General features: G+C 50.0%; 1 protein-coding gene across 2 annotated transcripts; it reads right to left on the bottom strand.

Annotated features, from left to right (window-relative positions):
* Positions 1-4,767: 4,767 nt before the first annotated feature.
* On the bottom strand, positions 4,768-21,053 carry LOC100353822 (zinc finger protein 350). Of its 2 annotated transcripts, none has more exons than XM_008249790.4 (5): positions 20,945-21,053; positions 16,782-16,977; positions 7,977-8,103; positions 7,682-7,774; positions 4,768-6,337 (listed from the first exon to the last, which is right to left on the bottom strand). In XM_008249790.4, exons 2-5 carry the CDS (start codon positions 16,794-16,796, stop codon positions 4,983-4,985), a joined length of 1,590 nt encoding a protein of 529 aa, XP_008248012.3. In that variant the 5' UTR covers positions 16,797-16,977; positions 20,945-21,053; the 3' UTR covers positions 4,768-4,982. The 2 variants fall into 2 exon arrangements, with proteins under 2 accessions (XP_008248012.3, XP_069919049.1); XM_070062948.1 differs by lacking the exon at positions 20,945-21,053 and adding an exon at positions 19,613-19,760.
* Between the last annotated feature and the right edge of the window lie 1,878 nt (positions 21,054-22,931).

A 22,931-nucleotide genomic window follows, 5' to 3' on the forward strand; every position in this document is an offset into this window, starting at 1 on the left:
GCAGGCATATTCCCACAGCGTGCCTGTGGAATGCGGACCCTGTCTTCAGGATAGCAGGTGCCTACCGCAATCTCTCTGTTCCCCTCCCGGCTTATCCTACCATGGAGTCTTCTTGCACTGAACACCCTCCCTGGATTTAACTCCTGGACGGGTGTCTGCGTGGGTGCAGCAGAGACTTTGGCTGACATCAAGCAAGCGAGTTGGGAAAGGCCAAGGGGAGGGCAAGCTCAGTTGCTGTAAGATTCCTAAAAGGATTGTCTACCTTCCTAACATTTTCACCAGTTTTACCAGGACTAGCCATTTTTAAAGATGCCCATGTGTGGGTAATGTATGGGTGAGCATCTGGCACAGTGGTTAATCCACCACTTGGGATGCCCACATCCCATATTGGACTGTCTTGAGTTCCAGAGGGGTGTGTGTGTTACAGTGTGCCTACAAAATGTGGAGTTACCTTCAGGCCAGCAGGGCACCTGATGCAGTCGGCCCTGTCCTGTACCTGACTTATCCTAACATGGAGTATCGGGCAGGTGCCCTAGGTAGCATGCAACTGCTCTTCCCAGGCCTGCACGGGTGCAGTGAGGAGCTGGTGGCTGACACTGGACCAGAGAAGGCAGGAGAAGGGGTAGAAGTGGGCTAGACACAGAGCAGCCCTCAGGCAAACAGAAGGGTACTCAGGACTCACCCTACTCTTCCCTCCTGGCTGGACCACCAAAAAGGTGTTACTGTGGGTGACTGGAATGGATTTTTGTAGACTGAGATGGTGGTGCTAAGAAAGCTATCAAAGGTTAGTGAGATAGTGTATCTGACAGGCCGGATGGGCGACTCGGCAAACACAAGGGTTTCTGCAGGTGTGGGGTCTACTTTCCACCACTTCTTTTCCCTCCCTTTTTCTGGGATATTGCTGGGCCAAGGGCTTACAAGCCTTCGGGTTTGTGAAATTCTCCCCAAGGTTTTATGGCTCAGCGTTATCAATAGCTTTGTCACCAGGTCAGGAAGACGCCTGAGGTATCTCTGGGGGATGACAGGAGGTTGGGCCCCCTACAGAGTTATCAGATGGGCAGGGCTTTCGGATAAATGTCGGTCTGCTTTGTTCCTCCCGTTATTTCTTGTACAGTTTTTTCTTTCACACACATAGGGTAATGTCTGCCTTCCTAACATTTTCACCAGTTTTACCAGGACTAACCATTTTTAAAGATGCCCATGTGGGCACTTTGGGATGCCCACATCCCATACGGGACTCTGTTGAGTTCGTCTTGCCTCAGCTTCTGAACCAAGTTCCTGCCAATGTGCATGCTGGGAGGCAGTAGGGGATGACTCAAGTGGTGGGAAGTTCTTGGCTACTGGCCTCAGCCTAGTCCAGCTCGGCCTGTAGCAGGTGGTTGGAGAATGAACCAGTGAATGACAGATCTGTCTGCCTTTCAAATGGAAGTGTGTGTTTAAAGATTTATTTACTTGAATGGCTGAGACAGATCATCCATCTACTCGTCCACTCCTGAATGGCTGCAATGGGGGCTGGGCCAGTGTAAGCTGAGGTCAGGAGCCCGTAACGCCATCCAGGTTGCCCACATGGGTACAGGGGCACCAGCAGTTGAGCACATTAGCAGGGAGCTCACCCGGAAGCAGAGCAGCTGTGACTCGAACACTCCAATATGGGAGCTTCACCTGCTGCACCAAGATAATTTCTTTCTAGATGAACCATGCAGAGGAGGGGGCACTACCTATCTCCTGGGCCACCACACAGAGGCTCTGCCCTACTTCCTGGTCACGCTGGGCAAGCACCACACCGAGAGCTTCAGCCGGAGCAGTGTGCCTGCTCGGCCACATCTCGGACTCTTCCTAACCCATCAGTGTGGCCGTGGCCTTCTGTAGAAGCTGTAGGCAGCATCTTGTGCAGGTTTGGGGACTGAACAGCAGAACGGCTGTTCCCCAGAGAGCCTCGGTACAGCAGACATCGTGGGGAGACTCACGGGGAGAAGGGAGCAGACGCCAAGCTTACATCTGGATCTAGATTCGGGTCACCCATTCCTTATTTGCATAACATTTGTTTCACAAACACAACTTTAATAAGTTACAGAATAAAAATTAGCTCAGACGAAACTAAGAAAAACTAAATGCATCTAACAAAGGGGAACAGTTTAGGGTTCCAAACTGTAGTGTTTTGCATTCTAATGTATGAGACTTCCAACTAGGATACATCCTCGTCATTACTGATTTTTTAAAATCGTCGTTTCTTGGTATTTGGCCTAGCAGTTGATACAGTTAGGATGCCCACATCCACACTGGCATCTGTGGGTTTGATTCCTGGCGCTGGCTCCCCATTCCAACTTCCTGCTAATGTGGACCTTAGGTGGCAGTGGCTGATGGCTCAAGGGATTTAACTCCTGCCACCCGTGAGGGAAACCTACACTGAATTCCCCACACCAGTCGTCAGCAGCTGAGGCTCATTAGGAATGAACCAGCAGATGGGAGCCCTCTCTGCTTCTTAAACAACTGGTCCTAATAGGCATGTATAGTATCACTGTAGTTTAAACTTGCATGTCACAAATGTCACTTGATATTTGTGCTATCTTGTTTGATGAAATACCTGTTCAACTATTTTCCTCTTTAGTTTTTCTTACTGTTGAGTTTTGAGAGTTCTTCATATAATACAGCCACATATCCTTTGTAAAATAGGTGGTTTGAAAATATTTACAAAACAAACACTAGCTGGAAATTTCTCTAAACTTTCAGATTGCTTTTGAGAACTTAAATCTTAGCAAAATTTCTAAAGACTTATTTGAAAGGCAGAGTGACAGGAAGGAGATGGAGTGCTTTCAACCACTGAGTCACTCTCCAAATGGCCTCAAGAGCCAGGTCCAGGTCAGGCTGTGGACCGCCCTTTGGGTTTCCCACTTGGGCCATTATCCACAGCCTTCCCAGGTACAGTAAAAGGAAGCTGGATCGTGAGGAAAGCGGACAGCACTCTGGTATGGGGTGCCAGCATTCAACCTGCAGCACGATGCTCGCCCAATCTCGGCAAAACAATCTTCTGGTAAACAAATCATAGGAAACCACTGTTTTGGACCACCCTCCTCTACTAGGCCTCAATAAGCCAAAATACACATCAAAGTGTATTGTAAAAACACGGTAATGTTTTACATCACCAAGCTGAAACTAATGTTGACAAAATTAAACAAGCTTTGTTTTTAAAAAAAGCTAACATCAAACTGTTATGGCACAGCAGGTTAGGTCTCCTCTAGTGAGTGCATCATGCCATCCTAGAGAACCAACTCCAGTCCTGGGCACTCTACTTCCAATCCAGTTTCCTGCTAATGCACTTGGGAAGGCAGTGTTTGGGCCACTACCAGCCTTGTGGGAGACCACATGGAGCTCCTGGCTGCTGGCTTTGGTATCACCGAGACCTGGCTGTTGAGGCCATTGGAGAATGAATCAGTGGATATCTTTCAAATAAATCTTTAAGGGAAAAAATATAGTATCAGGTCCATTCAGGGTAGAATGAGTGGCCTAGGCATGGGACACACAAGGCAAACAGCTGTTCACATGGGGCTACTGAACATCTGAAACGTGGCGAGTGAGTATACTTAAAATTCTGCTTTCTCCCCTCAAATTTTTAAGATTGACACTGCCCATCTGCTCATTCCTCAAATGTTCATGATGGCTGGGGCCAAAGCTGGGAGCTGGCACCATAACCTGACCTCTCATTTGAGTGGCAGGAACACAATCACTTGAGCCATCTTCCAAGGTCTACATTGGCAGAAGATGCGAGTCTGGAGCCAGAACCAGGAATTGAACTTGGGTACTCTGATGTGCAATGCTGGTATTTTAATTAGTAGGTTAAATGCCACTACTTCGAATGCTTTTACAGTTGTAATAAAAATTATCAGGGAATCTTTGATCTCTTAGAGATAAAGCATCATGGGTATTAAAACTGCTAATGGAGCCTAAGTACCAAGACCAGTCTTTTCTCCATCCTTCATAATATGGGCCTTGAACAACACATCGTATCCCCCTGAGCGCGTTACTCATGTCCATTTCGCCCACTGTGGATACTTAGATCTTCTTAGGTCAGCTGGTGGAAATATACCACTTGATGATCCAGTCCAGTCAGTGCTGTCCACCCCAGACAAGACTGCTCCTGCACTCCGCAGCACTGTCCCCTCAGCCCCCAGAACAGGACCAGGTACAGAGCAAACATCTGTCATCTATTCATTGACTGGATGAATGTAAGGCTACTGTTTCATAGGTCCTTCTATATAATATAAAGTTGTCGGAAGACGCCCTGAAGTTCAGCTAGTCCTTTACATTGGGGTGGGGAAGTTGAGGTGACAGACATGCCCCACATCCATGAGTATTAATCCTCTCCACCAACTACTTGTTACTTGGCTTTTCATGCACAGTACTTATTTCCTCTCTGTAAATAAGCTCAGGGCCGGCGCTGCGGCTCACTAGGCTAATCCTCCACCTTGCGGCGCCGGTACACCAGGCTCTAGTCCCAGTCGGGGCGCCGGATTCTGTCCCGGTTGCCCCTCTTCCAGGCCAGCTCTCTGCTGTGGCCAGGGAGTGCAGTGGAGGGATGGCCCAAGTGCTTGGGCCCTGCAGCCCATGGGAGACCAGGATAAGTACCTGGCTCCTGCCATTGGATCAGCGCGGTGCACTGGCCGCAGCGGCCACTGGGGGGTGAACCAACGGCAAAAAGGAAGACCTTTCTCTCTGTATCTCTCACTGTCCACTCTGCCTGTCAAAAAATAAAAAAAATAAAAAATAAGCTCAGGCTTCCTTCACGCATTTAATTGACACAAATGTGATGACAATGTATAGGACTGGGCAATCAACGTCAGTATGCCTGCGATGAAGCGTATATTTAAACAGGCGCCTACATCAGACTCCCCCAGTCTCTGCGTTATACAGTTTCTCTGTATACTTTACAGCCACACAACGAACATTTTTGCTCTTTTCTGATTAGAATGCACCTGAGCCTCTTCCTAAGGGTTTGCTGTAACGTAAAATAAGATGAAATTGATCACCGAAGGCACCACCACACTCACTGTATTCATCAGGTTTCCTCCCTGTGCAAATCCACTGTTACCTCCCGAGGGTACACACCTGCCCCCAGGCTGCCACACAACAACTCCATTCCTATTTGCTGGAAGGCCACTGACATTTATTGATGTATGAGGGGCTACAGAAGGCACCTGTGGCATTACTGGGTGACCGGGGCTTTTTCCCTGTACAACATCTCGAGTAGGCTGTGGGCTGGGCCTCTCTGCAGGATTTTCCCCCTTCCCTGCATGTCCCTGGGTACCCCCTGTGTGTACTCTCTTATGCTGAACAAGGAAAGACATGTACGCGAAGGCTTTCCCACATTCATTACAACCATAGAGTCTCTGTCCCGAGTGAGTTTTTTGATGGACAATGAGTTTTTGCCTTGAAATAAAGGCTTTCCCACACTGAGCACATTCAAAGGGCTTCTCTCTGGTGTGAATTCTTTGGTGTCTAATGAGGCTTGACTTCTGAGAACAGGATCTGCCACACTCGCTGCACACAAAAGGCGCCTTTCCCGTGTGGAACCTCTGATGTGCGATCAGGCACGTCTTCTGGATGAAGCCTTTGCCACAGTCGCTACACGTGTATGGCTTCTCGCCCGTGTGGATTCGCTGATGGACGGTGAGATTTCCTTTCTGGATGAAGCCTTTCCCACACTCGCTGCACATGTAGGTCTTCTCCCCTGTATGCGTTTTCTGGTGTAGGCTGAGCCGGGACTTCTTGAGAAAGGCTTTGCCACACTCAGTGCATTCATACGGTCTCTCTCCCGTGTGGATTCTCTGATGCTCCGTGAGCATGTACTTCCTGGAGAAGGCTTTCCCACAGAGCCCACACCCGTGCGGCTTCTCTCCCGTGTGAGTGACCTGATGCCCCGCGAGCCCAGACTTCTTAGTGAAGGCTTTGCCGCAGTCGCTGCAGATGTGCGGTTTCTTTGTGTGTGCTGAGCCATGCTTAGAACTGACGAGCTGGGACTTCGTGCTGACGCTTTTTGGGCTTGCAGCGGATGCCGGTTCTGTGTGGAACTGCCTCTGACCAGCAGGCAGGAAGGCGTCCCCATTTCCAGGAACCTCGGCAGGGTTCTCTCTCTCATTGCTTCTGCTCTGGCCAGCACATCCTGAATCTGATTTCAATCTCTTTCCATGTAAGTCGAATGTATCAGGATTTTTCCTTAACAAAAGCGGAGTTCTGCTCCAGTGAACATCTTTAAATGCACTCTGCTCGTGCTGTTGTTCCATTCTGTTCATGACGCTTCCATTCTGTAAATGTTCCAGCACACCGTCAGCTTTCCAGATTTCTACAAAAGAAGTTTTCCATTATATTGATTTGGAATAAAGGTACTCACGTTGGAAAAACTACAAATCTCAAGGTCAACGCAGTAATGAGGTGAGATAAGTAATAACTAGACTTGGCTGTTTTTTAAAAGGCCTTATTCTAGAACATGTAGAGGCTAAAATACAATGTCCTATGAATGACAGACCAGAGACGGCCACCTCCTCCAAAGGGAAAGATTCATTCCTTCTACAAATGACTACTGTGTACCACGCACAGTACTCGTGTTGAGCACACACAAGTGTAATCCTCAGGTTCATGGAGCTTCACACTTTCAAACAAAGTGGTTTTCAGGAGGATGGAGATGGAGAGGAATGGAGGAAACTGTTAGTTTTGGAAGACCTGGCTTTTAAAGTTGCTGCTCTCTGCTTTGGAATACTCCTAACCCAGCAGCCTACTGACTTCATCTTGGGGCTCAAAGGTATCCCATCAGCGTTGTTCCCTCTTCTGAGAGCAGCCTCAGTGTGGCAACACTGTTCCATGCTGAATGGGTGACTTCATTTATCTATAAGGCAGAGTGACAGAGCTTCATCTCCCACCACAGCCAAGCCTGGGCAGGAACTCCACCTGTGTCTCTTGCATGGCACATTAGCAGGAAGCTGGATCATAAATGGAGCAGCCAGAACTCGAACTGGGATACCAATGTCCCAAGTGGCTGCTTAACCCACCGTTCCACAACCCCAGCCCCGGATGGTGTCGTATTTTGTCTCCTCTCCTATAATGAAAGCTCCTAGTCTATTAGTCTTTGCTCACTGCTGTTAGTTTTCCCCACAGGCCAGTATATGCTGAGGACTCTTTGAAAGAAGGAGTAAAGGTAGCGATCACATGTATGGGACACTGGGATGACATCCTGGAAAGAGGTCAGTCTGGGAGTCCCTCCAATAAACAGAAGGCGCTTCAAGGAAGTGTCCAAGTGAAAACGAATGAGAACGTGGAAGAGAACTTCTGGACAACTCCAGAGTGCAGGTAATGGGAAGGTAAGGGTAAGGCACTGTGGAAGAGCCGGTCGCCTCGGGGACGCAGCATCCAGGATGGAGGGTGCTAGGAAGGGACCAGCAGAACCCATGGGGCCAGGAAGGTGGAATTCCATAGCAAGAGAGCAGGGAGGGGATGATGAAGGGGGAGATTCAGGAATCCTAGGAAGAGGAAAATTATGCAAACAGAAAACCCAGATGGAGATAGAGGAATCGGCTCCCAGAAAGGATCGATGGCCCCACCCTGGCAGGCAGATGGCTGCAGGGGCTCCTTACCCCCCTCAAGAATGGCGAGTGTGACTTCTGAGGCCTGCTCCTGGCCTGGGCTCACTCACCTGGCGGGGTTCCACAGTGGTTTTCACCTTCTATGGTCCACGGTTCTCCTCGTTCCAACTGGGAGAGTAGATCTGGTTTGCTGGCTCGCCATCCTGTTCACAGAAAATGACAGAAGACACAGACATACTGAACTGGGCTCCGCATTACCTCTGCGGACCGTGTTCACGTTTCTAAAGGAGAGGGGAGAATGTCCCTCTTTGTGTGCCTGGGGAGGGAGGAGTCTATCGAGGCCCTGTGAGCTTTCAGATACGGAGCCTGGGCACCCGCTGGGCGGCACGGGGCAGCTGTCCTCACCCACGGACACCAGGCTGCGGTAGTTCTCCAGCATCACGTCCCGGTACAGGGCCTTCTGGGCGGGGCTCAGGAGCTGCCACTCCTCCCAGGTGAACCTCACAGCCACATCGTCAAACATGAGTACTTCCTGTAACAACAGTTCTGCTTAGTAAAGTGTTTTCCTTTTGAGACAGAGAAAACGCTAAATTTTTCTGCTCATTCCCACTCCATAGGTTGTATCTATATACCTAGTTTAATAAAATCCCAATAGAACATACTGTAACTATAATTACACATTGAATCATTTATCCAATGTGTAGAAGTTATGTCTTTCACCATTCACATATTTGTGTGTATATGTCTATAGTGTATGTGCATATATAGATATATATATAATATGGGCCTTCCATACTTCTGACTGACCAGCTATACATTGCTACGGACCCCTCAAGTCTGAAAAGCTACCAGAAGAATTCACAGAACTTGAAGGTGGTTTAGGGGGCCATTGCTGTGACGTGGTGGGTAAGGCCACCGCCTGCAGTGCCAGCATCCCATATGGGCACTGGTTCGAGACCTGGCTTTCTCCACTTCCAATCCAGCTCTCTGCTATGGCCTGGGAAAACAATGGAGGATGGCCCAAGTTCTTGGGACCCTGCACCCGCGTGCGAGACCTGGAAGAAGCTCCTGACTTCAGATTGGCGCAGCTCTGGCCATTTGGGGGAGTGAACCAGTGGATGGAAGACCTCCTTCTCATAAGTAAATTTTTAAGGTGGTTTAGTTACTATTACCAGTTCACAGTCAAACACACAACTCTTACTAGAAATAGCCTAGTGGGGATGGGCAGGACAAGGTTCGGGGAGAGCAGCCTCTCCTTAGCTTTCCAAAAATCAGCTCATTTAAATAAAACCAGGTTATAAATAACAAGACATGCCCGTTTCCCTTCCTCCTCCAAAGCTGCTTCAGGAACCAGGGATAAAGACCAAACTACTTATTTCTTATACCATGATATCATAGTATGCTAAACACAGTGAACATGTATCCGAGAAAGGTATCCAAAATCTAGCAGATGGGAGAGGTAACAGATAACAAAGGAGAGGCAGAGAGAGGTCCTCCATCCACTGGTTCACTCCCCAGATGGCTGCAATGGCCGGAGCTGCGCCGATTCGAAGCCAGGAGCCAGCAGTTTCTTCTGGGTCTCCCACACGTAACCATGACTTAAATTTTTAAAAGCTTCAACAGGCAGAAAGAGAGAAAGCGCGCATCCACTGGTTTACTCCCCAATACCTACAGAGGCCAGGATTGGGTCCAGCTGAACCAGGTCTCTCTTGAGCAGCAGGGATCCAACCATGTAATGCAGCACCTACTGCTTCCCAGGGTGTGCACTGGCAGGAAGCTGGAGTCTGCAGCTGGGGCTAAAGTTGAACCTGGCCATTTTAACCAGCATCTTTGGTCTAGGGGTTAACTTGAAAGGCAAAGTTAGAGGAGGAGAGAGAGGTTATCCATCCACTGGTTCACTCCCCAGACAGCAGTTTCCCCCGGGTCTCCCATGTGGGTGCTGTGACCCAAGGACTTGGGCCATCCTCTACGCTGTCCCGGGCCATAGCATCAGAAGTGGAACAGCCAGGACTCGAACCAGTGCTCATGTGGGATGCCAGCAGCCACTTTACCCACTGCGCCACAGTGCCAGCCCCACCAGTAAGTCTTTCAGACATGTCACATTGAAACTACATTGCACCGCATGTGCAAAAGGTGGAGGACTGCCCCCAGGTCACTGGGAAGACCCCAAAGCCAAAGGCACTGTAGGCTCTCCCTGAGAAAACCTGTTGGACCATGGGCAGTGCACCCTAACTGAACAGACACGGCAGATCCATGTATGTGGTTCATGACCACCTCCGGCACTGTGCCCACTGCTCCCTTGCAGCACGGTCAACAAATCTACCTCTGCCCACGCTGACCACTCGGGTGAATTTTTTCATCACAGGAAGCCAACGTCCAATGGATGGCGAGGTAGGTAGTGGCAGCTTGTCCAGGCAAGTCCATACGTGCCCCTGGCCCCCTGATCAATTTCGCCCATCCTCCTCTCTCTCTCTCTCCAGGGAAAAGCTCGCTCATGTCAGGGTAACACCCAGGCTCCTCTCGTGGAATCAAAGGCCCTTTTTATAGATGCCCAGTACCCACCGCCATTGGGGGTGAAGACTACACTTCATTCCATCTCTCCAGCCTCCCTTTGTCCTCCACAAAGGTCAAAAGCCTTCTGCTCCACCCCCACCACCCCATCCATCCTGGGCTGAAAGACCTGACACTTCCAGCGTAAGTACAACTCCCCCCTCCCCCAGAGGTAGACATTCCTTTCTGAGGAGGAACTGTCAAACCTTGAGTACCATTAGTTTTCCTCTGGTTGGCAGGCTGCCCCGCTGAAGCAGACCTCTCTTCACCCCTCATCCGACCCCTGGGTGCACCCTAAAGAGCTGGTATCAGTTTGACCCCTAGACTCTGAGAAAGCATCAAGTTTTCCTCGGTAATGCTGTCTCCCAGCCCTTCTTAGCCACAGTTCTGTCCTTCAGGTGAGGTCTCGCAACCACTGCAAATAGCCAAGGTCCCTTCTCGCTAAGCCTTCACTGCCCTCCAAAACCCCAACCTATACAAAAGCTGCCACCGGGCCTTGTTCCACCCCGACGTATCGGACGGCCCCTCCTTGTGAGGAGCCTCCTGTTCCTCAACATGATGTCTTGCCTCTTCGTGAAGTGGAGGAAGGGGAAATGGGGACCATCAGAGTTCATGTCCCACCCCCATGTCAGACAGCAAACTGGGCTCACTCAGCCCGCACCCTTCTCACATCTGGCTTCTGGCCTAATGAGGCCCACGCCCGCACCCCGCAGAACCCCCACGAAGTTATCAGGACAGGGGTCCCAGCAGGAAATGCTGAGATGAATGGAGGCCATCATAAAACCTGTCAACTATAGCAAACTGTTACCCAGGAACCTAATGAAAGCCCCGCCCTATTGAGGCAGTGCAAAAGTAATACTTAGATCCCAAAAGGAAGACCTTGCCATCCCGCCTGTCCATTTTGACCATCTACAGAAACTTGAAAAGTTAGACCAAAGACCCCAGCCTCCTTTCCCTGGCATTCAAGGCCTTTAACAACCAGGAGGAGACCCTGAAAACAGAAGAAAGCAGCACCGATGACAGCCCAAAACATGGCAGCCACCATCACTAGTTAAATCAGGGCCCAAGGCTATGGGACCCATGAGAGCCAGGGCACCTGGGACTCGGTACTGCCCAACCTACCCTCCTGGGCCTGCCCGATCTGTAAGCAACAGGGACAGTGGAAGAAGCTGCCCTTCGTCCTCGGTGTGAGGGGGTCATTCTGCACCCAGTGACCCAGGAGAACGACAGTGCCTCCTCCATCCCTTGGCTTCAAGGAGCCCCTGAAACCGAGGGTGACTGGCTCACCGGACACTGCGCTGGCTCCCCTGTCCCCATCACCCCGTCTGTGGCAGGTAACAATTGATAGTGGACACGGTGGGCACAGGGTCTGCCCTCCCTGTAGTATGCACCCTGGGAGACATTTCCTTTATTTCCACTCCTTTCTCATCCTGCCAAACTCCCCCCCCCCCTTACAAGATGACAAAACTTCGCACTAACTTTCAGCTCTGAACTCACCTGCCCTTGACTGGCTCTTCTGGTCCCCATACTATAGGTCTGGGGTATCCCCATTCCAGGACAACTGTCATCTGTGAATCCTGTAAGAATTCACTTACTTCCCAGGAAACCCCAATACCTCCTAAAACAGGCTACAAGCTTGCTGTATCCCTGCGACTCGCCCATTCTGGCAGTCAACTACCAGCTGGTACAGGTGTTACTGCCTCAGCGATGGCTCAGACCTGTAGATCCTGATGCCCTCCAGAGCTTCCTGGTAGACCGGGTTAGATCCCAAGGAAGCTGCTTCTGTACCCCATAAACACCCAGGTCCTGTCAGAGCAACTGACCCGGACAGCCTGGGGTAGCCCACTGGTATCTGGACAGATCTATCCACCCTCCACCTCCCCTATGGTAGTTCACTGTTCCAAAACTGCATGTAGCCAAAGAAACCTCAAATTCAAATATACCATTCTAGTAAGAATTGGTTTCTTGGGGCCAGCGCTGTGGCACAGGGGGTTAAGCCACCATCTGCAATGCCAACATACCATATGCTCACTTGGTTTGAGTCCCAGCTGCTCCATTTCCAATCCAGCTCCCTGCTGTTGCACCTGGGAAAGCAGTGGAGGATGGCCCAAGTCCTTGGGCTCCTGTACCCACATGGGAGACTTGGAAAAAAATCCTGGCTTCAGTCTGGCCCAGCTCTGGCTATTTGCTACCATTTGGGGAGTGAACACGTGGCTGGAAGATGCTCTCTATCCCCCTCTCTCAAGTAAATAAACTAATATATCTTTAAAAAAGAATTGGTTTCCTATGACTGCGAGGTTTCTCCTTCTAAGGCCCAGTTCCTGGGCCTGATGCTTCATTCCTGGAACAAAGAACCTATTGGACCACTGCAAAGGCCTTGTTTTGCATATATAAGCCCCATCAACAAAACAGCAACCATGCTCCTTGTTAGGCATCCCTTGGACTGGAGCCCAGAAATGGAAAGCTCAAACTCGGACCACAGCTCCTGCTTCAGCCGTGCCAGGTGTGAGCACGTTCTGATCTGTCGAGGAAAGAGCGTCCCCCTCAGGCTGTAGGGCCCCCCCGGTGCCCAGCTGCATGAGGGTGGCCTCCCTGCTTCTAAGCACTGGCATCCAAGGCCCTTCTAGTTGAAGAGGCAGCAAAGCTGACCCCGAGTGGAGGAAGGGCTGTTCTACGCCCACCAGATAACTGACACCTTCAACTCCAAGGTCTCAAATATAGAATTATACTATTTTTCTTTATGACCCCTGAGCTGAACATCAAATCCTGCTAAACCCTCGTCCCTGCCACCTTACTGCCAGACTCACTTGAACACTCTTGCCAAAAAACCCTAGCAGGCCCCCACCAGTGGGGACCACTGCGACACAAAAGGCTGAACTCAGGAGACCCTGGCAATACTTAGCAGCTAGGGGCCAGCACTGTGGCGTAGCGGGGTAAAGCTGCCACCTGCAGTGCCAGCATCCCATATGGGTGCCGGTTCGAGTCCTGGTGGCTCCACTTCTGATCCAGCTCTCTGCTATAGCCTGGGTGGGCAGTGGAAGATGGCCCAAGTCCTTGGACCCCTGCTCCCTTCTGGGAAAGCTGGAAGAAGCTCCTGGATCCTGGCTTCAGAAGGGCATATAAAAATTCTTAACCTCCACCAAGGCCAAAATCCTTCTGGGACTTGGTGGGACCCCACTTTACAGGCAAGGGTATACCTCAAACTCTTCCAGCTGCCATTCAGGTATGGCCCACCCACTGCCACATAAACCCAGAGGGTACCTGGAGACATGTCCCTCTCCTCCAATCTACCCAAAGACGGGGGACGGGGTCCCTGGCCGAGTTCACACACATCCTCCCTGCAACAGGCTTGACTATTTTCTGCTATGTGTGGACACTTTTACTGGATAGGTAGAGCGTCCCCTACAAGATGCAAAAGGTCTCTGAGGTCGTGGTGACCCTTCTTGACCATAGCACCCCTAGCCTTGGGTTCCCTCGTGCTCTCCGGACTCAATGGCCCTGCCTTCATCTCCCAGACAGCTCAAGCGGTCAGCAGAGCTCTCCAAATCCAAAACCACCTACATGTGTCCCAGCCTCCCTGCTCCTCAGCACAGATCCCTCCCTCCCAAAATTAGCGCAAGAAGTAAATCGGCCATGGCCGTCTCTCCCCAAGATCTGAAACACGCCTCGGCCTGTTTGAGATTCTCTATGAGAGACACTTCCTGCAGCCAGACCTCCTGTCAGACCCCAAAAACCACTGCCCAGCACAGTGTGTCCAATCCCTAGGGCAAACTATAAAGGTCACAAATCACTACCAAAACCAACACAGCCCCAGGCCTGGTCCCACCTTCTCATGCCACCCATACCCGACTTGTGCCTGGGGACTGCGTATACCTTAAAGTTCTCCCCCAGGATAAGAGACCATTGGACTGGACCCCGTCAAGGCGTGCTGGCAACGCCAGACACTCTTCCCCAGGGACCCAGCTCTACACAGTCCAGACGACTCAACCCTTCAGCAGCCCTCAAGGCTGGGGGTTATGTCCAGTCTGCCCAAGCCCAGGAGTGGGCCTTAGCCACTGCACACCTGAATGGCCAGAGTCGCCCTCATTTCCACTTACAAGGGAGCATGAGTCCCCGGCTGCTGGTCCAGGACACAGCCCCCAGATATCTCATTAATAAATGACAGAGCCCTGTAAACCACCCAAATTGCAATCTTATCATTCCTACAGAGTCCCAATTTACAAAGCTCACTTGGAGCAAAGAGGAACATTTTCCCATCAGCATTTTTTTTTAGACAGAGTGGACAGAGAGAAAGGTCTTCCTTCTATTGGTTCACCCTCCGATAGCTGCTGCGGCCAGCGCACCATGCTGATCCGAAGCCAGGAGCCAGGCGCTTCTCCTGGTCTCCCACGCCAGGTGCTTCTCCTGGTCCTCCACTGCACTCCCGGGCCACAGCAGAGAGCATGTCTTCATTTACATAATATTCCTTTCATAAAAAATATTCATCTATTTATTTGAAAGGCAGAGTGATAGAGGAGGAAAGAGAGAGAGGAAGTGAGGAAGACAGGTCTTCCATACATCAGCTAACTTCTCAAATGTTCTAGCAGCCAGGACTGCACCAGGCCAAAGCCAGGAACCAGGAACTCTATCTGGGTCTCCGATATGGGTAGCAGAGACTCAATTACTTGAATCACCATTTGCTGCTTCCCAGGCACATCAGCAGGGAGCTGGACTGAACGCAGAGGAGCCAGGACTCAAACCAATGCTCTGATGCAGGATTCAGGCATCCCAAGAGATGACCTAGCCTGTTGCACCACAAACCTACCCTCCACAATATTCTTGAGATGACAAAATTAGCGGATATATATCTATCTATATATATATATATATTTTTTTTTTTTTTTTTTTGACAGGCAGAGTAGACAGTGAGAGAGACAGAAAGAAAGGTCTTCCTTTGCCGTTGGTTCACCCTCCAATGGCCACCACGGCCGGCGCGCTGCGGGTGCACCGCGCTGATCCGAAGGCAGGAGCCAGGTGCTTCATCTGGTCTCCCATGGGGTGCAGGGCCCAAGGACTTGGGCCATCCTCCACTGCACTCCCGGGCCACAGCAGAGAGCTGGCCTGGAAGAGGGGCAACCGGGACAGAATCCAGCGCCCTGACCGGGACTAGAACCTGGTGTGCCAGCGCCGCTAGGCGGAGGATTGCGAGGCTATATTTTTAAAAAGTCATACCCTCCCACACAAAAAAAGCACAAATATTAATGTTCTTTTATAATTTTTCAGATTAAATACTTGGTTCTCTCCCAACCTCTGGTGGTAACAAATGCATTTTACTTTTCTCAAGAATCACTATGAACTACAAGAATTTTAATATAGTTAATGTTCATCAATCAGTTGCAGTAATTACTCTTTGCATGCTCAAAATGTACCATTTAGGTCAATGGAGAGTGAGTGCCTCCAAGTTGGCTGTTGTGTTCTTTGGAATATAATTCCATTCATGTAAAATAGTTATAACAGATGTCTATGTTTATATCTTTTGTCAATTCATATATAGACACAAACATACACAGATATAATGATAAGAATTAAATAGTACCAATTATTTATAAAAGGGCTAAAGAATGAGATGTATGAAGAAACTGTTTTTATATGTGCACACTGCTATTTTATTGGGGCTCCACCACATGTGGCTGATCTTAGGTCCAGCCCCTCCTGAAGCTGGGTTAGTAACTTCAGCCTCCAGTTTTTCCACAGGTCAGAACTGACAGAGTACAGCTCAAAGTGCCACCAGAGGTCACATTTTTAGACTGGGGCAAGCAAAGATCCTCCTATCTGGGAGGATACTCCCAGGGCTAAAGATCCCTCCAGAAGCCTAAGTGCAAAGGCTAGACCTCCTCCTGCAGAAGATCAACTCTTTCTATACAATGGGGAAGGACTTGGAATTTCTAAGATGAGCTACAGGTCTAAAACAAATCCTGTAAATTCCAAAAACCCAAGCCCTTACCAGCCAACAGTGTTCAACTCTCGACATCCACATCTGTATTCAAACACTAGGTGAGCTGTTAACAGAGAACTGCTTTAAAGTCCTTTCATTTACCCAGGATGTTTAAGTTTTATTCCTGGACAAATCCAGACTGTCACAGGCTAAAACCAACCTGTGTGGGTCCCCTGTGTTTGCTGAATTAGTCCCATATACAGAGGTCTAGCAGAACTCCTTTGAGAATCAGCAGTGGGAAACCTGCATCAGGCATTCGGGACACCATCCAAATAAACTCTAGAGAGAAACATGAGAGGAATTTCCTGACACCCAAATCCCATGGAATGTTGGCATATCTCCAGAAAATGATTTGTGTTCTCAAAATCAGTGCATACCAGTGAATTACAATGACCTTGCTGTATTGCTGGCTATCAGAGACATCAGATGCAAGCTGACAGCTCCTGTAATCTAGAACCCTCCAGTCATGCTGGTCCCAACATTAGTCATTCAGTGTTAATCCTATGAACAGCACATGTATTCCTTATTGACTTTGCCTGATGCTGAGTTTTAAAAATGAAGTTTATTTCTTTCCACATCCTGCTTTTTAAAATTTATACTGTTCAGATGAACTCAACTGACTTTTTATAGACCTCTACAAATCCATTAGGTGATGAAGGAAAAGAATAAAACCAGAAGTGAGTTACCTGGGCCTGGATCATCTTCTGTGCGTGGGAAAGAGCTGACGACTGGGATGCTCTGCCTTTGCGTCCTCTAGATCTATTCAACTTTCTCTTCAGCAATCTCAGTCTTCAATCAAGTGTGCTGTCAGCAACACTGAGAGCCAGAGCCCATGACTCCCCCCCACCACATGTGAGTCTTTTGCTTCTGAAGACTCAGGACCTGTGGGTCAAAGAGAAAATTCAAGTGGTACATTTCCTCTGGGTCTGGACAGTGTCTGCTCCTACTCACTCATCGTAACACCCATGCCCAATGTTGACCATCCCTGTATCTGGTGCCCCAGAAGATGCCAGACCTTTGGCCAGTAAAGCCCAACATTCGGAATGGGGTGGAGGCCTTTTATTCTGTGACGTTTCACTGGGAAGACTGCAAAGAAATGTGGGGAATGAGCTCCACCACTGCACCAGGTCTCCGAAGCAGAGGAATTCAGTTATCCATGTTAGAGAGGATACTGGTAAAAGGCTGAAACCCATCTTACAACAAAAACCATCTCAAAAGGGAAAGGCGAGCCAATCTTAGTGTTGCTGTGGATTCCTTCTGAGAGGAGGAGCGTGGTGGGGGCCAGAGGCGCAGAGTCACCACACAGACCCCAGGAGTAGGATGAAAGCAGGCCAGAGGCGAACAGCCCACAGACCCGTTTATTTCAGTTGGTACAGCAGCTTATATAGCTGAGGCGGCCAATCTGGTCAAGGGGCGGTTTATGCCCTAACCAATCACAGCCTGTTGCCAGGCAGGCTCCGTTGCCATGTGTTTCTGAAGCCATCCAATCACAGCCTGTTGCCAGGAAGGCTCCGTTACCATGTGGTTTCCAAAGCCATCCAACCACAGCCTGTTGCCAGGCAGGCTCTGTTGCCAGTGGCCATCTTGGCATGGCCTTCTCATTCCACCACACATCAGTGGGAGAGACAAATCAATAAAGTTCTAAGAAAATACACAGGAGAATCTGTTATTAGGCTATAGAATGATATTCCAAAGAGACCATGTAAAGGGTCCAGTGTTGTGGCACAGCAGATTAAGCTGACACCTGCAACACTAGCATCCCATTCGGGAGCTGGAAAAGCAGCAGAAGTTGGCCCAAGTTCTTGGGCCCCTGGCACTCACGTGGGAGATCCTGACAAAGTTCCTGGCTTCAGCCTGGCCTTGCCTTGGCCACTGCAGCCATTTGGAAAGTGAACCTGCAGATGGAAGATCTCTTGGTCTCAACTTCTCTATTAACTCTGATTTCCACATAAATAAATACATAATTTTTTAAGAGGCCATGTAAAGCATATTGTGAAGCAAATGATATTGTTAGAGAACTGTGAAAACAGCTTGGCCTCATCATTTTTAAAATATTTTTTAAATTTATTTTCATTTCATTTGAAAGGCAGAGAGACAAAGAGAGATGATCCATTCCATTCACTGGTTCACTTCCCAAATGCCTGCAACAGCCAGAGCTGGGCCAGGCCAAAGCCAGGAGCCAGTAAAACTCAATCCAGATCTCCTACGTGGGTAGCAGAGACCCAAGTACTTGGACCATGAACCACTACCTCCCAATGTGCACACCAGCAGAAAGCTGGACTGGGAAGCAGGGCTGGGACTCAAACTTGGGCATTCCTATATGTGGTGAGGGCATTTCAAGAGACAAGTACTGCACCAAATACCTGGCCCTGGCGGCACCTGTGTCAACCGCAGTTATACCACCCGACCCTAATATGTAGGTCTAGGTATACATTTCCTGCCTGCACCAAATAAAAGGCACAGAACACATTTATGATAAGTTTCACAGCAGCATTACTCATAATCCAAGCCATCAGCAATACAAGTATAATTAATAGCAGGAAAAAAATTGCCACATATTTAAACGGATAGTGACAGAAAACTACTATCTTTGGCCCAGTCTGTTAAGAATCCTATTACTTTTTTAAAAAATTAATATACTTATTTTCAGTTTATTTGGAAGGCAGAGAAGGAGACAGACGGAAAGAGATCTACGTGTTGATTCATTCCTCAAATGCTCATGACAGCCAGGGTTGGGCCAGGCCAAAGCCAGGAGCCCAGACTCCAATCCAGGTATCGCACATGGGTGGCAGGGACCCACATAACATTAGCTGCCTCCCAGGGTGTACATTAGCAGGAAGGCGGATCAGAAGTGGAGTAGCAGGGAATTGAACTAGGGACGGAATTAAACTAGGGACTCTCACATGGGAGCTGGGCTTACCCAAGGGGCCTTGGAACCACTGCACCAAACAACTGCCCCTAGAGTTTTTAAAGGACTGTAAAACAAAAAGCATATTCAAGAGATCTTATGTAGCTCACAAATCCTAAACTATGTCCTGTAAGCTTTCCCGACGCTTGTTACAGAGCAAAGGAGATACACCTATGAGCTATTATCAGGGAAACCACTCACCAACATAATATTGAGCAAAAGCCTGACACGTACACAGAGAATGATGCATAATCCCAATAAACACAGCTCATATCAGGCAAAGCCAAATTAATAATGCTTAGGAATGATTAGTTATGTGGTGAAGCTACAGAGCGAAGCCCAGAAGTGCTCGCCAGAGAGAGTAACACAGTCATTACCGCTGAGGGGGGAAACTGCCGCACAGAAAATCACCAGGGTGCTGGCAATATTCTACTTCTTACAAACTGTGATGAGAGGTCAAAAGAGAGAAGTGTGCAAGTAAAGAATATAAAGAATAGATAATCTGACTGAAATACAACGGAGTTTTGGGGGAGCTTAAAAGCATCCTATGAACATTTTTATGCCGTTAAATTCTATATCCTACATGAATTCATAATTTTATGATCCTACCTCCGGGAAAGCTCTTAACACCAGACACAACAGCAGGTGTATTTTATGAGGAGGTGACAAAACAGGGATGCCCACCAACACTCTACTTCCTACTTTGCATTGCAGAGCTGAGTCAGTGTGGAAAGCATAAAAGATTACAAACATGACGAAGCAGGACAGAAAATGAAGGCTCTTTTCAGACATCATAAACGACGTGAGAAAAATAGTTCCCAGGAACCTCCTATTATTTCAAAGAGAAAATGGTCCCCTGGAAACTCCCAGGCAGAGTTCGCCTACACAAGCGTGCTCGGTGAGAACTGCAGCCATCGCTACAGCGCTTGTCACAGCACCGGGAACCAGCGCCACCATCCCGGCTCGGGCCACCCGGACCTCCCTGATAAACTGCGATGCGGGTCACTTCGCCAGAGACAAGGGTTCTTACCAAATGGAGACCCTGTCGGTGAGGGCACAAGGACAAGCCTCAGCCGGTCTCGTCACTGGAATGCACCCCCCGCCCTTGAACCTCAACTGGGCCTCCCACCCTACCGCCTTCAACCCCACCGTGCATTCTTTCCCAGGTTCCCAAGGCCCCCCAATTCCAGGAATTCCCTCCCCTCTGCCCCCTACCCCCGGGACCCCCTGGACCCCCGCCCCGGCCCCGGCCCCTGGGGTCGGGGGCTCACGAGCCCGCCGGCAGCTGGTCCCCCACCTCTGCGGGCTGACTTGCTCTGAGTAAACGCGGTCTGGCTGTAGATTCCTGCACTGCCTCCCCGCCATTCCGCGCGTCTCCTCCCGACAGCGAGGCAAGCGACCGCACCTGCCACCGCCTCGCCCACGAAGCGCGCGGGCGCTGGCGGAGGGAGCGGCCGCTCCGCACCTGCCCTTCTGCGGGCTCCCAGTCCCTCCCGCTCGCGGAGCGCACGTGAGGCTTTGCGGGGCCTGGGGAGCCGTGGGCACCGACCGGCTCCGGGCTGCGTGGCCTTCTAGCCCTGACGCCGAGCTCGCAGCGCCCCCCAACCACCAGCCGGGGGTCCCAGGCGTCCGCGGCTGCAGCCCGGCCCCGACCAACCGGAACCCCACACCCGAACAGGACCCTCAGGCGCCCCCACCCCTCACACGCAGGCTGATCCGCGAAGACCCCACAGCCCGGCAGCACGGAAACGGCGGCCGGCGACCCCTGCAGCCCCCGGCCACAGACGGGCGCCTCAGACCCCCACCTGCGCCCCCCAACCCCTCCTTCCCCCGCCACCGGTCCACGCCCACGGGCCGCCTCACCCCATAAAAGCTAAAGTTCTCCATTCCCACTAAAAACTTCCAAGGATAAAGCCACACGCTGAGCGTCCGCCGACTTACCGGGGAGACCCAAATCCGACGCTTCCGCGAGCGGCTGCTTCTAAGCGGCTCATCTCCCAGCTGCCCAGTCGGCCTACGGAGGCCCGGTCGGGTCAGAAATACTTAAAGGCGCACGAGAAACGGGATTTCCGGCGCTGCCCCGCCTGCCAACATGGCGGCGCCCTAATGTCCTCCTGGGGGCGGCCATGTTTGAATACTGAACTGTGGGAGCATCTCTCTAAAAGTGGATAATGTGCTTGCTTCTTCCCAGCGGCTGCCTTTAGCAATAGTTTCATGATGAGAGCAGGCTGCACAGGATTACCAACTCCAGCCTGCTGCTGCGTTCTTTTCCCCGCCTCCTGACTGGTTGTTATTTTGGCCCTATGATTGGTTAAACCTCAGGCCAGAGAGCCAGTTTTTGTATAAAAGAGCCAGTACCTGCAGGCCTCTCTGGCAACTCCTCCCTTGGAGCCCCTTTTCCTGAGTGCCATGGCAGGGTTTCTGTCTTGAGGAACACTTGCTTTGCCTACAGCCCCTGTCTGCGTGGACATTCTTCCGCCTGAGATAAGAATCGAGATGGCCTTCATCGTCCAGTTCCCACTTCGACTATTCCCGAAAATGGGTAGATTTTCAGAGATTTAGTTCGCGAGTCAAATATGGGGCAGGCTAAACTATGTTCAGTGGGCTGGGCAGAGAAGTAATCAGTCAGTGAACTTTATTAGCCAATTAAAAAAAAAAAAAGGGTTCCAAAAAGGACAAACATCTGTTCAGGGGACAGCATCGGAAAAGGCACAGCTGGAAAGGCATCAAAGAGTCTGGCAATCAATAGTGGGCAAGAAGTGGTTCTTTAAGAATGGGAAAATGTTTCGAGAAACTGGTGGAGCCTGAGGCTGGCCAGCACAGACTGGGATGGAGACAGAGCAGGGAGCAGCTGGGAGGAGCCTACCTTGAGATTAGGGTGAGGACTTCCAGATAAGGCCACTAAAAGAACAGTAACGGTGCAAAGCCAGTGGGAAATGGGGAATGAGCTTTGAGAGCTCAAAAATACTATGCCAAGAGCTTTTTGATAAAGTGCCAAGACAACTCAACAAATGTAGTCTTCTCAACAAATGGCACTGGAATAATTGGATATCCATACGCAAAACCAAGACCCTTTAACCATATACTAAAATGAGCTTAAGATGGATCATAGACTCAAATTTAACAGGTAAAAGTATAAAATTTAGAAAACAAAACAGGAGATAATCTTCATAAATATGGTTTAATTCTGAAATAACACAGTGAACCTCTGCTTATGGTGCCGGCACCCCGGGTTCTAGTCCCGGTCGGGGCGCTGGATTCTGTCCCAGTTGCCCCTCTTCCAGGCCAGCTCTCTGCTGTGGCCAGGGAGTGCAGTGGAGGATGGCCCAAGTGCTTGGGCCCTGCACACCATGGGAGACCAGAAGTACCTGGTCCCTGGCTTCGGATCAGCATGGTGCGCTGGCCGCAGCGGCCATTGAGGGGTGAACCAACAGAAAAAGGAAGACCTTTCTCTCTCTCTCACAGTCCACTCTGCCTGTCAAAAAAAAAAAAAAGACAAAGAAAAAGAAAGAAAGAACACAGTGAAGAAGAGACTATAAAAGGAAATAAAAGGGGCTGGCGCTGTGGCAAAGCAGGTAAAGCCACCACCTGCAGTGCCAGCATCCCATATGGGCGCCAGTTTGAGTCCCAGCTGTTCCACTTCTGATCCAGCTCTCTGCTATGGCCTGGGAAAGCAGTGGAAGATGGCCCAAGTCCTTGGGCCCCTGCACCAATGTGGGAGACCTGGAGGAAGCTCCTGACTTTGGATCAGCCCAGTTCCTGCCATTGTGGCCGTTTGGGGAGTGAACCAGTAGATGGAAGACCTCTCTCTCCCATCCCCACCCCTGCCGCTGCCTCTCTGTAACTGTTTTAAATAAATAAATCCTTTTTAAAAATAAACATATACATCTTTTTTTTAAAAAAAAGTGGAGCAACTGAACCTCTTATA

The sequence above is a fragment of the Oryctolagus cuniculus genome, chromosome 18, assembly GCF_964237555.1.
Source record: "Oryctolagus cuniculus chromosome 18, mOryCun1.1, whole genome shotgun sequence".
Taxonomy (NCBI): domain Eukaryota; kingdom Metazoa; phylum Chordata; class Mammalia; order Lagomorpha; family Leporidae; genus Oryctolagus; species Oryctolagus cuniculus.